Raw genomic sequence first — 16,684 nt, 5'->3', positions numbered from 1 at the left:
ATTTTGGTTCTCACTATCTTATTTTGATTTTTGTTCAGGCTTTAGAAACTCTCTCATTAGTGTATAAAACAGATTAATTAGCGATACATTAGTCACAAACACATCTATGAACCAGAGGAAGTAATACTCAAAATAAAACAAACATTTATTAGACAAGAAACAAATAATTGCTCCACCATGGTTGTTGATGCAATAGTTTATTTGTGTCATTTTTTTGAGACTAACAAGCTGAAATGCATTACATTTTCCCCCTAATAACCATGTTTTCCCAGTAATCACACAAGAAAGATGTAACTGAACTCCTGCATCCTAAAAGGTGAAATATTAGATGTAGAAAGACTGATTCCATATCAAATTCAATCTCTAAAAATGAACAACTCCCCAAAATATTTCATAAGAACTGTACCCAGATCTCTACTCTATATACACACACACACACACACACACATTCAAAGAAATTACAAAAAATAAATGATCAATACCTATGTTTATCCATCACCAAACAAACCTGTCCTAATATAACACAACCCTTCACCATTATCTTGTTAACTAGTGCCTATTCACCCAACATCCAGCACCACACTGTGAATAATAATAATAATAACAACAAGCTGCTCAAACACTAACATAAATCAGCTATTAGCCCCAAATATCTGTCTACTGTATTTGTGAAGAACTAAAATCAAGGTAAAATCTTCCCCCACTTTAGTTTAATAGCTGTTTCTTTAAATTGATTTACTCTCATGATTTTACTTTCTCATCACTGATTTGTCATTGCACTGCTCTTTGTTAGCAGTATCTGCCACATGTTTTATTCACAAAATAATCTCATTTAGGCACATGTGGCTTCAATAGCTGTCAATCAGTTGTAATCACTCAATCCTGATGTTCCTCATTTTCTGGTCGCTTTGCATAAAAGCATCTACTAAATCAAATTAATTGCATGATATGCTATCATGATATGATAAGTAATTAATCAAGTTATTCCCAATTCAGTGTATATATTGCCATTTGCAGATAAAACAAAGTAAAATATATTATATAATTGTAACAGCAGAGTAAATCACTGATTAGACTATTTTTGTTTAGAAATTATAATTAAACATTAAATTAATGCTTTAAATTAACAGCCCTACTTTAAAGGTGGACGAGGGCAGCAGATGAATGGAGTTAGAGGTCCGAATTTACTCTGTCACACGTTTCACAGACAGAGCAGGAGCAGTGGGGTCACTGGCACACCACGCCTCAGGATTGGGATACTCCCCCTCCTTCAGTTGGTAACTGGGTTCAGCATAGTCACGACCCTCATAGAGATCCCAGACACCACTGAGCACCTTACAGGAGCGGACCTCATTTATACCACAGTCATCCAATGAACGATGGTCAACTGTTGTCTCATGCATTCGCTCTTCAAAATCTTCCTTTTCATAGAGCTGGATCTTATAAGATGTCATACGTTTCACAGACAGAGCAGGAGCAGTGTTGCCATTGCCCCACGCCTCAGGATTGGGATACTCCCCCTTCTGCAGTCGGTAACTGGGTTTAGCATAGTCAGGACCCTCATAGAGATCCCAGACACCACTGAGCACCTTACAGGAGCGGACCTCATTTATACCACAGCTGTTCAATGAAGGACAGTCAACTGTTGTCTCAAAGGTTGGACTTTCAAAATCCACCTTTTCATAGAGCTGGATCGTAAATGGCAGACATTCAAGAGACCAAGCAGGATCAGGAACGGGAGCAGGAGCAGAAGCAGTGGATTTGCCATCGCTCAATGCCTTAAGATTGGGATACTCTCCCTCCTTCAGTAGGTAATCATCTCCACTGTCACGACCCTTCCAGAGCTTCCAGACGCCTCGGATCACCTTACAGGAGCGAACCTCTGTTATACTGCAGCGGTCCAATGATGGACAGTTGCCTGTGATCACACACTTGGTACCTCTAAACGCATGCTGATCGTATAGCTCAATTACACACTTGAAGAAAAAGAGAGAGAAGAGAGAGGGTGAGTTTTTTTCTTTTTTCGGGGGGGGGGGGGGAACATATGCGCAAAATTGAAATAGCACATAAAACACTTATAAAACACGCAATAAGCACCTTTCTGTCCAATGAGTCAAAGAGAACAAGATCATCACTTCCTGGTAAACTGGCAATATATATCACTAAGGAAAGTGCGAGAAGCCACTGAATATAATACTTTTCATATATAATAAATTGCTTGCACCTCAGAGTGAGCAGACGAAACACAATAAATGCTGTCAATGCTTTCGGAGGTGGATGCTGCTATTTGGGAACACAGTCGTGTAAGACAATTATACAGAAAAACTTTAATGACAGACTTTGCTCAGGCATTTCAGATGCTGTGGAACGAGATCGGTCCGCTGGTAGGATTTGCCGTCTCATAGCGCAAAGTCACATTACTTTTTTGATGCGCATGGAAGAATTTACTCGGCAAATGCGTTTCCATCTCCCACTATTCGCATTAACCCTTTTTTCACACAAGTCAAAAGCCACCTCAAGTGAGCGTAAAAAGAAATTTTTTTGAATTAAGGGATTTTTATTTGAAATTTGGCATTTCCATCACTCGTTTCTGATGTGATACTTCAAATGCGCATAAAAACAGGGTGATGGAAACATAGCTTATGTGCTCATTATACTGTGTTTTTTTTGTGTGGCTTATACACTGTGTCTGCATGTGTCAGTTCTGCAGGAATGACAAACAAACCATAAACACTCACCATGCCAAGGCGCCACCATTTAAAGCACTCCTTAGCATCCATCTCCTCCTCATCAGAGTTTTTTGTGTAGTAAACTCGACCAACATGTTCACTAAACTTCCCCGGCAGCAGACTGGAGAACTGAGATACAAGTGAAATCAAAAACAACTTTTTGATCAGTCATTACAGATCCAGGAAACTTGCTTTATACCCAAAGCAAGTTTCCCTGCACCCTGGGTTGTCTTTTTTGTGAGTGACTATTGAAATAAAACTTATGTGACCATCTGAATACTTATCTGAACCACTCACCTTAAAGAGTTCACACAAAAATGAAAATTCTGTCATTAATTGCTCACCTTCATGTCGTTCCAAACCCGTAAGACCATTGTTCATCTTCGGATTAAGATATTTTTGATGAAATCCAAGAGCTTTCTGACCCTCCATAGACAGCAACACAACTGGAATGTTCCCAGGCCCAGAAACGTAGCAAGGACATCGGTAAAATATTCCATGACATCAGTGGTTCAACTGTAATTTTACGAAGCTATGATAATACTTTTTGTGCCCAAAGAAAACAAAGATGAATAAAGGTCTTACGGGTTTGAAACAACATGAGGGAGAGTAATTAACGACATAATTTGTATTTTTGGGAGAACTAACCAGTTAACCTCACTATTATCAATCACTTTTGGGACAAATTAATATTGACTAACAAATATAATTTTTTTTTGTTTTGAATCACTGGATTCCCTGTCTGACCAGGACCCTTAAAATCGTCTTAACCTCCTCACAGGACCTTGTGACAACAAGCTGCTGTATCACTAAAGGTACAATTTTTCCACATTTTGTCCGACAGTGTAGGCCAATCGTTAGCTCACAATTGTTAGCTGTTTAATGAAAAAATTGACTGTGAATGCAAGCTGCTATTTATTGCTTAGACCATCACTTGATTAAGTGTTGTAAGAAATCAAGCATACAGTTAGTTTTGGCAGATCACGTCAAGCAAGCTTGTATTATCTGACTCAGCTGATCCACGACTACCAATAGGAATACACTATCATAGCATGCTTATAAGGTCTATTCAGTATTATTCAGCAGATGTATTGCTTTGCTCAGAAGCTAATTACCCTCCTCCTTTCCAAGAAATTTGTTGTTATATTAAAATTGATGTTAATAACAACGTTAATGATATCTTCAATACATTTGTGTTGATTCTGTTCTGTCTACTCTAAGGGGGTTATCGCTGCTCTCTGAGCTAGACTGCCACAACAGAACCATTACCATACCACCAGTCCACACTGTGTGCTAACTGTCAATGATCTTTGATGATAGTGGCCCTCACAGAATTAGCTATTCTAGAAAAAGTTTTTCTAATATGTTGATAAGTGGCAAGTTACTTGAGCAGCACAGTGGTATGAGTACCTCATATTTCCTAATCTTGCGGCCTTTATTGTGCTGCTTCTTTCTGTAGAAATAGACACGGTTGATAGGGCTTTCATCCTCCTTATTATAATCCAGTAGAATCACCTGTGAGAGGAGATTTACAATGTTACAGTTACTAATTAGAACAACTACATTGTTGATTAAAAAAAAAGGGATAAATATTAGTGCTGTCAAAATTATCGCGTTAACGCAGGCAATTTTTTTTTTTTTCAGTTTAAAAATATTTAATGCAATTAACACAGGGGCGGCGCTAGAGTTGGCCACCCCACTCACAACTGCTGCTTCTGTCTCTTTTTTTTTCTTTAAAAGAAATGCATTTATTCAGTCACAGAACGTCTTTACGATCACATCAAATGGGAGACGTTTCAGACATGCGATCCACTTCACTTCAGCGTCAGGCGCAAGTTAGTCTCACATAGCCAGACCTTCAGACTGACGGCAACCAGACATGTCAAACAACCAATCACAGTTCAGCGTCACGTTTCGGGTTGTGGAAATGTCGCCACAATAACAGACCGGTGTGTAAAACTCTCGGACGTATTTTAAAGATTCTATGCGAACTTTAAATATTTTGCATACTTTTGAGAATCCAGCGTTTAGTTGATCCTGATAAGTGCTCTTCATCACAATTGAAAACACGACGGCTTTCTTCTTTCGTGAGGGCGTTTGGCGCCACGGTATCTTTGTTTCCAGACGGAATGTTAAAGAACGCAACACACGTCTTCCGGAAATCCTGTATAATTCAACCAATCCGATGACGACTTCGAAACTCCTGAAGTCTTTCCACTTTTGTGTGCCGTATGCATGAGACGTTCAGGCAACAGTCCGTGGGCGTGACGTCTGAGGCTGAGACTAGGCGGAGCGCGTGCTCTTCAATTGCATGCACAAATGCGCCGGTGCGAGCTGTAGCCTGTATCATTTAATATCAAAGTGCGAAATAAACTACGTGCATGCAATGTCGTGGTCAGTTAAGTCATGAAGTTACCAAAAAGGTGATTAAAGCTGCCTTAAAACTGTGCATGCATGTAATGTATCATATATGAGTCACATTTAAGAACATGCCTCTGAAATGGAGTGGTTTTCAAAACTGTCCTGGAGCAGCCCAGCACTGTCTCACTCATCTAACACACCCAAATTAACTCATCAGCTCATTACTAGAGACTTTAAGACCTGAAGTGGGTCATAAAAGGTAGAGATTTAAGAGGAGATACGATGCGTGTCAGATCTGTGTCATGTTCAGCAGCGGCAGCTCTTAAAGAAATAGCCAAAATAACCGAATAATCTGTGATGTCTGTTAATCAAAGATAAAAAAAGGAAATCAATAACTTTTATAGCTTTAAGGATTCATCTATATTTAATTTAAAATAGTGTTTAATAACTTCAGTTTTAATTTCTGTATATTTCTGCTGATGGACACTGTTAAATATAACATTTATTATAATGGGTTTATGTGAAAATTGTTTTAAATTCACTTAAATTAGAAGTAATTTTTTTATAAAGTCTAATAAATGTTAAAATGGACAGCTCTCAATTATACTGTAATGCTGAATGGCTATAGACAATGGTTAAATGTTAGGGGGAAAACTATTTTATAGAGACGTCTGTAGTATTGGTATCAGTGATACTGGTCTTTGTCTGTAACAAAAAAAGATGCCATTAAACAAATACTAAAAATATACTCTCCTTATGTTTTTTCTACATTCATTTGAAAATTTAATGTGAAATTATTGCGATATAAAATTATATTTAAAAACTTTAATGTTACGTGGGATTAATTGTGACTAATCACGATTAATTTCAGAAAAAAAATGTGCAATTAATAATTTTTTTTTTTGATTGATTGATTGACAGCACTAATAAAAAAAGACTGGAAATGTTGTTTTAAACACCACATACTTCAGTGCTGAAATCCTCCTTACGCAAGACCAGATTTGGGTGAAGTTTGTTCCACTCGTCCACTGCTTTATTCCAGTCATCCTGTAGAAATGCAGATTTAAGTTCAACAAATGATCTATATGAGAGTGTGTGTTATTATCTGTGTATGTCCCTCCCCAATAAACAATAAAAAATTGCATTGCTTTTTAACTACACATTTCTATCGATTGTAATGTTTGAAATGATGAGATGTTAGAGAAAAGAAGGTTAGAAAAATAATTAAAAAGGGACATGATTCTGATAAGGAACACAATATTCGGTTACATTTTTCCTTAATATATCTGTATATTAATTATTTTGTTTCTGTGATCTTGACACTGTCCCAGTTTGCCAACCATCTACCAGCAAACTGGGATACAAACAAGAACATGTAATTTCAATGGAGTGATAATACAAACTGCATTTACCAATTCAAAATTACAATTTATAACACTAAAGCACAGTTTAGAAGGGCAAGATTAGAATTTATTTCTAAATGAAGTTTTAATGATATGCTTCACTATAATTCTATTCGCACTAGTGAATTACTCACAACAATGAAAGGAGAAAGGAAACAATAAAGAACAGGCCAGCAGTCAAAGATGATATTTTAACATTGTAAATGCAGTGCCCTCCTCAATGTTTGGAAGAAAACTACCTTGAAGATGGTAGTTAAATAAAACATTGTGTTTTTCAAATTTTTTTTCTATACCTTGAAGGCCACTTCATCTTTCTCTTCAGTTTCTTTTAGTCGAGTCTCTCCCACACACTTTGGCAGGCATCTCTTCACAACATCCTCAAGCATCATCTTGGCATCTTTCAGCTTGACATCAGTGGAGTATAAGATCTCCTCAAAGATGTGATCTGATAGAAGGAGAACATTTGCAACAGACATGTATAAATACAAATAAAAGTCTTCTTGGGCCAAATGAAAACTACTAAGCAGAAAGAATAACACTTTCATTTAATTATCATGTTTTTAACTGACCGGTCAGTTTGATGAACTCTTTCATTGCTGTTGGGTCCTCACGAACTTTACCATTACTTTGAATATTTGAGAGCTTCCTCTCGAAATCTTTTTGTAATTTGGATACAGCAATTGGTGAGAGCTTTGTGATCTTGTCTTTCGCTGCTATGAGGGCTTCTGAGATTCTAATGAACAAATCAAAAAAGTATGAACCAATAAACAACTTCAGCAACACTGAACTAGAAGAGCACAAAAATAGTTTAAAACTGTAGTGCAATCATTGTAAACATACTTCTCTTCGATGATGTTGCCGATCTTGTGCTGGTAGGCCTGCAGATACAGAGTGTATCTGGTGTAAAACATGTCATAAATCATATCTGCCACCTGAGAGAGACAGAGATTGATGGATTAGAGCACAGACACAGACTGACTACTGTATGTGGTTTCAGTGATCTAATAACCAAACGCTGACCACTAGTGATCAGATCACCAAAAATGCATCTTTATATCAGGTGGAAGTAGAGCCATTAACAGTAAAAGCTTACTCACGCGATACAGAATGACACATTGGCTGATTAGATGAACTGACCTTTATTTTATTTTCATCAAAGCCTCGTCTACATTAACTATACATAGCGGGGTTGTCTTAAATATAGAAATGTAAATGTTTTCAATTTAATCCATAAACATCTTCCTCAAATCTGAACATTGATTTCATGCTATCTTGTAAGTTTCCATTTTAACTCACTTGACTGAAGCATTGTTTCTACAATATTTTTTTACAGGCTGAGCAATGATTGATCATTATATTTTACAGGTGACAATGTTTTATCATACTGCACAGTGTAAACAAAGTCACCTTTCTGTGGTGTAGGTAATAAATTATCTTATGAGACGTAATGAATAATAAGTGATCTTGTATATGAGGCACCTTGTCTCTGAAGCAGATGTGTTTTCTCCCGTCCACCTCACACACACGAGCAGATTTCAGCATGCGCTGATGGTCAAAGCTGTTTGGGATACCAAGGTAATGACAGTCTCTGAAAGAGAGGACAAAAAGATGTATTCAGCATGGTTTCGGTTAATGTTGTGCGGACTGCTTTGACAGAAACCTCTGACTTTATACAGACACCCAACAGTGTGTTGCATCACACAGAAGCAATAGATTTCATCAATTGTAGAAATGCTCTATTCAGCCATAAAAACAAATCATACACCAAAATATGAATATTTATGAAAATATAGTAAAGGTTATACTATATCAAGGTTTGTCATGATATCTAAAGTAATGTCTATTTAAGTATTTTACAATATAATAATTCTTGTTAAGATTAACAACCATTATTACAATGAGCATCCCTTTAAAAGTTGAAATTTTTACCGTGCAAAATAGTCCCATTTGCGCACATCAACGCCATTCCATTGATTTACCACAATCTCATACAGGAAAGCCTTGTTCTTACTCCTCTTGCTGTCATCTGGCCACTGTAAGAATGAAAATAACTCAATACTCAAAGAAACACTGTATAACATTGGCTGAAATAGCAGTTTACAAGATTTTATACCGTTGGATCTGAACTTTCCCGGCCCTTAATCAAATCTCTAATAAAGGTGAGGTCTTCTTTATTCAGCTCATTTTTCAGTTCATTGTTCTCTACTATGTCCAGAAACAGCCAAATCGAGGCCTCCTCATGCTATGAGAATAAAACACACAAACACTAATATGTATGATTTGCGACACTGTCATAACTTTAAGAAATAAACAATGTAAGCTGTATACAGCTATAAATACAGAATTCTACATTAAGCTGGGCATCTACAGTAAATGATTTTATTCAAAAAAACAAAAAATAATTTCTGAATGCTACACATCAGAGTGTCTCGTTTCTTGTCTGCCTTCTTACATGTACAACAGTATCTACAACTGAACTGTGATCTATCATTTATTGGTCTCCTGGTTTTCTATTCTTGTGGATAGCCACAGAAAACAAGTGTCTTTCAAAACCTTTTTCAGAACAATATTTATGAAACTATAATTGTGTTTCTGTGTCCTTTTGTAGCTTGACTTTTGTGTTCTAGTGAAGAAGAGAAATTCATACAGGTCTGGGAGGACATAAGGGTGAGAAAATGATTACAGAATGATCATTGTATTGCTTTAATGTAAGTGCTGTATCAAAAATGTAAAGCATATTTGACAAATTTCTGCTTTGAAGCCCTCCAGCACACGGACTCAAAAGACTTTTATAGTGTGTTACTGTACACATTTGTTGTGATTGTTTTTTGCTAACACTTGCTTCTTTCAACAGTACAATATGTAATTTAGTTTACTCTTAGTAGGCTGTATAGTAACCTACATTACTATATAGTAATGTATAGTATAGTAACCACATTAGGTTTAATCAAGTAGCAGTTGTTTGTATTTGTAATGAAAGCACTTTTTTTCCTAGAAAACAGCATTATGAATTGTGAAATATACATGCTAAATTTAAAAACAGTTTGCATTGTATATAGGAGTTTTTCTGCTTACCTTCCATTGATCACCTAAGAAAACAAAAAAAAGGTTATTCACAGGTTAATTCAAAGGTTATTCAAAGGTTAAGTCACAGTTATACACATTACTGAAGTAATCTCTTTCACACAAACACACAGACACACGTTGGGTTTTTTTAGACTCTCCATAGGCATAATGATTTGATACTGTACTTATCCACCTTGTTTTTCACGTGGGTACATAGGTAATAATGTAAAAATATTCATCAGCTGTAGAGTAAGAATCCTAATAATATATATGTGTTAATCAGTTTTGCTTTATTTTATTTAGAAATCTAGAAACAAAAACAAAAAAATAATAAATTGCATTATAAAATTGTTAGCTTACACTTAAATGAAAACACTCAACTGACCAGATACATTTACATCAGTAAAGTGAGAAGCTCAGGCACTTACCAGGACAGACTTTAGGGATGAACTTGTCCTTAAACACGTAAGAAAATGGACCATGACCTTAAAAAAAAAAAAACATACCAGTAAAATATACTGCATGTTTCATATTTTACATGAGAACAATTTTATATTCTTTTCATTTGACATGCATCACATCATTTGCTATAAAAAAGGTGTGAGGAAACTGTCAGTTAAAAGAACAAAAGGGCTTCAACCATCTTACTCCTACAGATATAAAATCACTCAAGTACAAAAACAGTATAAATATTTTGCTTTACCTCATTTTAAAATACAAAAAAATTCAATTTTACATTTACATCGAACAAACTTTTAACATTTCAAATGGAATTTTTAAAAACTCTTTAAATTCAAATTCTGCAAATAAATCTACATATAAATCTGTTTTATATTAATTTATATTATTTATTGGTTATTAATTTTTGTTTTAATTCCCTTTACATTGTTCCCCTCTTTTGAAGGATGTTCAGCAAAAAGAGAAATCACAGGTGTATAGATATAGACATACTTTTATTTCTGCTCAAGTGTGCTTGTTTCTGGCACTCACCTAAATTATAGCACAGAGCTGCAATTTGGACACAAAGGATGTCTTTCTCATCAATTAACTCGCTTGGTTTCTTTTTAAACTCCTCCTTTTCCTTCTTAAACTCCTCTCGTTTCTCTTCAAAATCCTTCAGTTGTTCCGCTTTCAGAACTTCTGCCAGACATCCTGCTAAATATGCCGCCCTTACACAAACAGACAAGACATAATTTTACCCACAACACAGGATAAATCCAGCTTTTACATAATTTGATCAGTTGATTGATTCATTAACCAGTCAACACTTTGATTTTTCACAAAAATTATATTTTTAACTGTAAAATAAAACACAAATTAGGCTATAGTGGCATTCATTATAAACAGCATACAAATGTCAAGCAAAACTGAAACGGCATTGGGCTCACGCGCCTATCTCATACCACAAGAATCCAAATGTTTCCATTTTTGCCATATTTGTAACATTTGTTTGCATAACTATTATTCATTATGCAGCCTAAACATGGCTTTATACTTCACTCATGTTCTAATATCCGTGTGAAATCCTTCACATGTGCAAAAATGTTTATTGTTTGGGTGCTGCACGCTGATTTTACAGAGGACCTTTTCAAATAAACAGTGTTACTTATGTTTGGTTGACTGCATTTTAGTTTGATGATGAATGGCTGAAATGTCAGGCAACGCCTGAACTAATGTTGTTTGTGTGTGCGTGAGGCGCCTCTGCGATCAGATGGATTAAATCAAAAAGATATAAAGAAAATAAATTAAATGCATTAAGAGTGTCACAAAAACGAGCATAGCCTATACTTGTTGCACAGTGTTTTTCCCCCCTTTTGTTAATCTTTTAATTATATTATAGCCTATTATATATTTTGTGTGATCCTATTGATTTTATCCCTTTTAGAAACTTAATTTCTGTTTTTCTCCTTTCACAGAAGCGCTGCAGGTGCATGATGCGACGATTGAATATATCCTCATGGTCGTTTATGCTGCTATTCGAGCATATAAAGCTAAAGCCCTGTACAAAACAATAATAAAAAAAAGACATTCTAATCTTACTGATTAACGATCTATTAATGAGCTTCATTTGACGAGCTAAAAGTGTAACCTCACAGCGCCCTCAATGTGTGCTCATACTAATGTGAGGTCAAAGTGCACTCACTGCACAGAGACTAGGTACCCAGCATGCACTGCAGCATGAAGCTTTTGATTGTCACCATTGTTGAGATTCATACACTGATTCTTGATCTTTCTCTTTGTTTTTAAATGATTCTGGAGTTCAAAATGGTTATGACTTATCATGCTGTTAAAATCCTTCATACAGTAGAACACTGTTGGACTCCTGTACATAATCAAAGATATATTATAATTAGAAACTTTAGATTAATAACTCCTCACAAAGACCGCATACTGTATCTGACTGAAGACTGTATTGTTATCATTAATACCAAACCGATATCAACTGGTTGGTCTCTATTTGGTATTCTTTGCCATAAAAATGCGCATTACAAACACCGTTACAGCAGCCCAAACAAATGTAATGTTAAAAAGTCACGGGTCAAGAGCCCAACTAAAGCAAACACGAATCACCTTAATGGTATCTCAAATGAAACAATAAAATATCATCATCTAAATCTCTGTTAAGCCTCAATAAGCGCTTTTGTAGATGTCTGACAGAAATAAAGTCAGTCTGGTTAATAATGAGTGAAGCTGCTGATGCTGTTTGTGGAGTTGTTAAATCATTCTCTGCTGAGATCACCAAAGATTTAATGTCTTTTGTATTTCAGTTGATTTCATCGAAGGCTGTGTCTGGAAGTCAGCTGTATGTTTGGAGAAGGTTCTTATAACAAAAAGCTGTTAGCTGAGCGTGCACTCATGAGCTCAGCATGTGAGAGCACTGTGATAGTGTTGAGAAACAGGATATAGAAAGCTTCCTCGGTGACCGATATTTGAACTGCCTCCTCTCAACCTGCTCAACATTTTGAATTCACAATGAGCTCACATATTACTCACACTGTGAGTATCACACTATGAGAATTGTGTGATGTCACTGTGATCAGCGCATGATCTCACGTGTTGACTGGGTAGTTTAGAATCAGATTCTCTATATTGAACTCTGTGGTGATGGACATTAGTTCTGGCAGGCCATGGCAGTCAAGCTCGCATCAGCTGAATCCAGTTTTGACCCTTATCACAGCGGTCCATTTAAATTCCCATTCTCCAGCATCTCTTCTATCGCATCGCTGCTCACAAATCAACTCCCTCCTCCAACCCCAACTCCACCTAACTGAACCTGTAATCTAATCTTTTTTTTTTCATATACAGTTCACTATATTGCAAGCATTCTCTATCATGTATTTTGTATTTTCTACAACTCGTGTAAATTGTGAATTGTAATTATGTATGCATATACGCCATTCAAGAAGATTCTTCCCTCGCTGTCTTGCAAGAGAGGACATAGCCTGTGACTTAGACAATGTGCTATGACCAGATCCAGCTAGGTGAAGGGATGATACTTAAGCTCTGTGTTTTCCTCATCATGTGTTCTTTTTGTCTCCACAAATGTTTTTGTTTATATTATATATCATTTTTATAATATGTTCTGATTTTCAGTGCAAAGTGTGACCTTTGGAAATGCATGGATGCATTGACTGATTTTACAATGTGGAGAGAAATAAATATTCAATGCAGTGGCGTTGTGATTGGGCAACATATTCATGTACTTTACGCTTACAATATCAATGAAAAGAAAATTATAATAAAAAAAATCAAACCCAGACTCTATCATTAGAAAAGTAGAAATGTTACAAGTGTTTAAGATGTTCAAACAGAATCAGATTGTATGAACCATGTCTGTGTCATTCAGTGCCCTTTTTTTTTCTTTTCTTTTTTTAGTGAAGTTTTGATTTGCAAAAGATCTGAGGTTTTCTGCTACGTGTGTCTGTGGATGTGTGAATTGTGTGTAGTGTTTCGACAAAATGAGCCTTGATTTTAAAATTGTGCTTAAGCAATCATAAAAAACTGTAAGTAACAGAACTGAAAGAGCTTCCCTGATATAATTTACTGAGAAAAGTCCGAAGTACAAAATACCTGTTTTATCTTTCCACCTTTAAGAAACATCTATTAGGGTAATTCAAAGACACCATTTGCTGTGCATCATCCTGCAACATTTCAACTTGTATCTCCTGAAAATGTTTTAACGTGGTAGCATATTGCACATAATGGAAGACAGTTTCCGCATGTTAATTTTAGCAATGACAAAGCCATTTAGGGATTTTAGACTATTTTCTTCTTCTATGTTTCAAATTAGTAGAGAATATGAATATAGCTGTCACAGTTCTGTCCTTTAGCTGGATTTTCATGGACTTTTAGTTTGTATCCATCACTTTCCTGCTTCCTTTGTTCCAGCTTCCCACCACTCTCAGTTACCATGGACATTCATTAATAATCAAACAAATAAAAATGTGTTCATCACCATGGACTATTTAAGTTCGTCTTTGTTCACTGTTGAGTGGTCCAGTATTGTTCTTAGCATGCTGGCAATGTTTGTTGGTACTAGGCGGTCTCATGTATTTGGACTTTATGTAATAAATTGGCCTTCTGCATTCATTCACAACCATCTTAGAAATTATGTCTACTTTAAATTTTAGAAGCAAAATTACTGGTGTTACTTAAATTACATGGTTTTACACCAAGCCTTTTTGCAAAGCTAACTCCAAAAGTAACAGATGGCCTGTCTGACTCTTAGAGCAGATGAGTTTGTGTAACATATTGTTTGTGCAAATGCACTAATCATGAGCTATTATATTTATAAATAATTTATTAACCTTTGTTAATGATAGAAATGTTCACAATTGACTGATAAATGCTGAAGTAATGTTCATTGTTAGTTCATGTTAACTAATGTAGTTAATGCTAACAAATAAAAACCTTATTGTAAAGAATATGAAGCACTGTGTGTGTGTGTGTGTGTGTGTGTGTGTGTGTGTACCTACTTAACCATATTTTGGGGACAAATTTGTACCCAAAAGTGAGCTAAACCTGACAAAATCTCCAAAAACCTCCCTTTGGGGACGTCCTCATTTGTAAAACTGGTATAAAAATTAAATAAAGTAAAATAAAGTTGTTGTTTTTAAATTGTAAAAATGCAGAAAGGTTCCTGTAAGGGGTAGGTTTAGGTGTAGGGCGATAGAATATACAGTTTGTACAGTATACAAACCATTATGCTTATAGAATGTCCCCATTTAGATAGCTAAGTAAACGTGTGTGTGTGTGCATAATACAAATTGAACTAAAAACAAGCCTTACCCGATTGAGTGTTCAAAGCGAGTGTGAGTGGCTCCAGGATACACCAGATATGCTCCTCCCAGCTGTTTGATGTGTCTCAGTCTCTGAAACTGAGGAGTATCAATGATCTTCACCAGCAGCGGGTGCAGTTTAATTTGACCATGGATGGGGTCATTGAAAATCTATAGGATAGAAAATGGCAAATATTAGTGCAGTTCATTCTTCAGTGTCATGTCATGAATCTCATTAAACGCCCCCCCCCCACCACACATCTTAATTTCGTGTGGCGCATTCGCACGGGATAAGTGAAGCCTGTGATTTTACTCAAATTTACTATCTTATCTCCCGGATACGAATGTTCCTTACTGCATGTTGCTATGTGTGTCATCTATCTTCATCTAATCATTCTTTTTGTTTTCACTCTTCTGATGGTTTTCAGCTTTCTCTTTTTGCTAATTGTATAGCTGTATGGTATATTGTGACGGGGTGGTTCTAGACCCTTTAGGTGGGATTCAGCCCAGCCTATCTGTCATCTCAGCCCCCCTAAAACTATCTGAACAATTAGGCCAGTGATGCTTCCTCAAGAAAGTTTATCATTATCATGTGTTTTAAGGCTTGTCAGATTAAACATTAAAGTGGTTTAAGCCATTAAGGCACTACTCCTCCGATGAACCAACCTCTCAGGGACCCTCACTCCTCTAACACTTCGCAGCCAGTGGAGTTTGCCCAATGAACGTGCTGGACCTTCTAAAAGGAGTGTACCTGCCATATACTTCGGCATATACTTCGGATGTCGATTGCTGCGTCGGAGGACGGCTATGCTTGTCCGGGCCGCCGAGAGGGTAGGGCTGGAGTGGAGACCTCCACCGTGTCCCGAGTCCTCGGGGTTAGATGTGAGCTCGGGGCGGGTCGCGCTGGTTCTCAGCACCCCTTTTTCCCGGAGGTGCATGATGAGCTCACCAGGTCATGGACGGCACCATTTACTGCCAGATATCGCAAAGACTGAGCTTCTTGTCTTCCCTGCCACTCCAACTCTACAGTATGATTTTTCCATCCAGCTAGGTTCTTCTACAATTACCCCATCAACTTCGGTCAGAAATCTTGGTGTAACTTTTGATAACCAGCTGACCTTCAAAGACCACATTGCAAAGACCGCTCGATCTTGCAGGTTTGCATTGCACAACATCAGAAAGATCAGGCCCTTTCTAACGGAGCATGCTGCACAACTTCTTGTCCAGGCCCTTGTCATCTCTAAAGCACTGAAGGATCTGCACTAGGGTGGTCACAATCTGGCAGTTCTGAAAGAACTATGAACTGCAACTGACCTCGTGCTTCTGCTTAATGTTACACTGTCAGATATGCTAAATAAATCTATCGTATCTCTTGCTCTGGCTACTGTGTATAGACCACCAGGGCCGTATACAGATTTCCTCAAATAATTAGCAGATTTCCTCTCAGACCTATTGGTTACTGTTGATAAAGCGCTAATTGTTGGAGATTTTAACATTCACGTTGATAATACAAATGATGCTTTAGGACTTGCGTTTACTGACCTAATCAGTGTAATAAACTTTTTTGGAGTCAAGCAAAACGTCACCGGGCCCACTCATCGTTTTAATCATACGCTAGATTTATTTATATTGCATGGAATCTACAAATGACTTGCTTCTTGCGTCAGACCAAGGCTGTGTCTCATTGCTAGTTTTACTTGATCTTAGTGCTGCGTTCGACACTATAGATTATGACATACTGCATGCATTCCTGCATCATCTGTTTAGTAGTCGTAAATATGTAAAATATGGTTCAATATTGATTTGTGAGCATATCATCTTAGTGCCTTGGTATTATTGAGTATGT

General features: G+C 36.7%; 1 protein-coding gene and 1 long non-coding RNA gene across 2 annotated transcripts; both read right to left on the bottom strand.

The window, feature by feature from the left end:
- Nucleotides 1–1,184: 1,184 nt before the first annotated feature.
- LOC107571896 (absent in melanoma 1 protein-like) lies at nucleotides 1,185–6,993 on the bottom strand. Its single transcript, XM_016258282.1, has 5 exons — nucleotides 6,787–6,993; nucleotides 6,057–6,137; nucleotides 4,140–4,244; nucleotides 2,739–2,858; nucleotides 1,185–1,976 (listed from the first exon to the last, which is right to left on the bottom strand). Exons 1-5 carry the CDS (start codon nucleotides 6,967–6,969, stop codon nucleotides 1,185–1,187), a joined length of 1,281 nt encoding a protein of 426 aa, XP_016113768.1. The 5' UTR covers nucleotides 6,970–6,993.
- A 348-nt stretch (nucleotides 6,994–7,341) lies between these two features.
- On the bottom strand, nucleotides 7,342–8,518 carry LOC107571897 (uncharacterized). Its single transcript, XR_001607254.1, has 3 exons — nucleotides 8,423–8,518; nucleotides 7,973–8,081; nucleotides 7,342–7,425 (listed from the first exon to the last, which is right to left on the bottom strand). It is a non-coding gene; the product is annotated as an uncharacterized lncRNA (long non-coding RNA).
- Between the last annotated feature and the right edge of the window lie 8,166 nt (nucleotides 8,519–16,684).

The sequence above is a fragment of the Sinocyclocheilus grahami genome, unplaced genomic scaffold (genome assembly GCF_001515645.1).
Source record: "Sinocyclocheilus grahami isolate Dianchi unplaced genomic scaffold, SAMN03320097.WGS_v1.1 scaffold1666.1, whole genome shotgun sequence".
Lineage (NCBI taxonomy): Eukaryota > Metazoa > Chordata > Actinopteri > Cypriniformes > Cyprinidae > Sinocyclocheilus > Sinocyclocheilus grahami.
The sequence above is the reverse complement of the archived record's forward strand: the minus strand, read 5'-3'. Positions and strand labels throughout refer to the sequence as shown.

Bases quoted from the DNA above. Each gene is read 5' to 3' on its own strand.
- LOC107571896 (XM_016258282.1), bottom strand. From the start codon at position 6,969: ATGTCTGTTGCAAATGTTCTCCTTCTATCAGATCACATCTTTGAGGAG. The intron at 6,138-6,786 runs GTATAGAAAAAA...GCATTTCTACAG, and splicing joins AAGATGAAGTGGCCTTCAAG to GATGACTGGAATAAAGCAGT. The intron at 2,859-4,139 runs GTACTCATACCA...CTTGTATCTCAG, and splicing joins GCAAGATTAGGAAATATGAG to TTCTCCAGTCTGCTGCCGGG.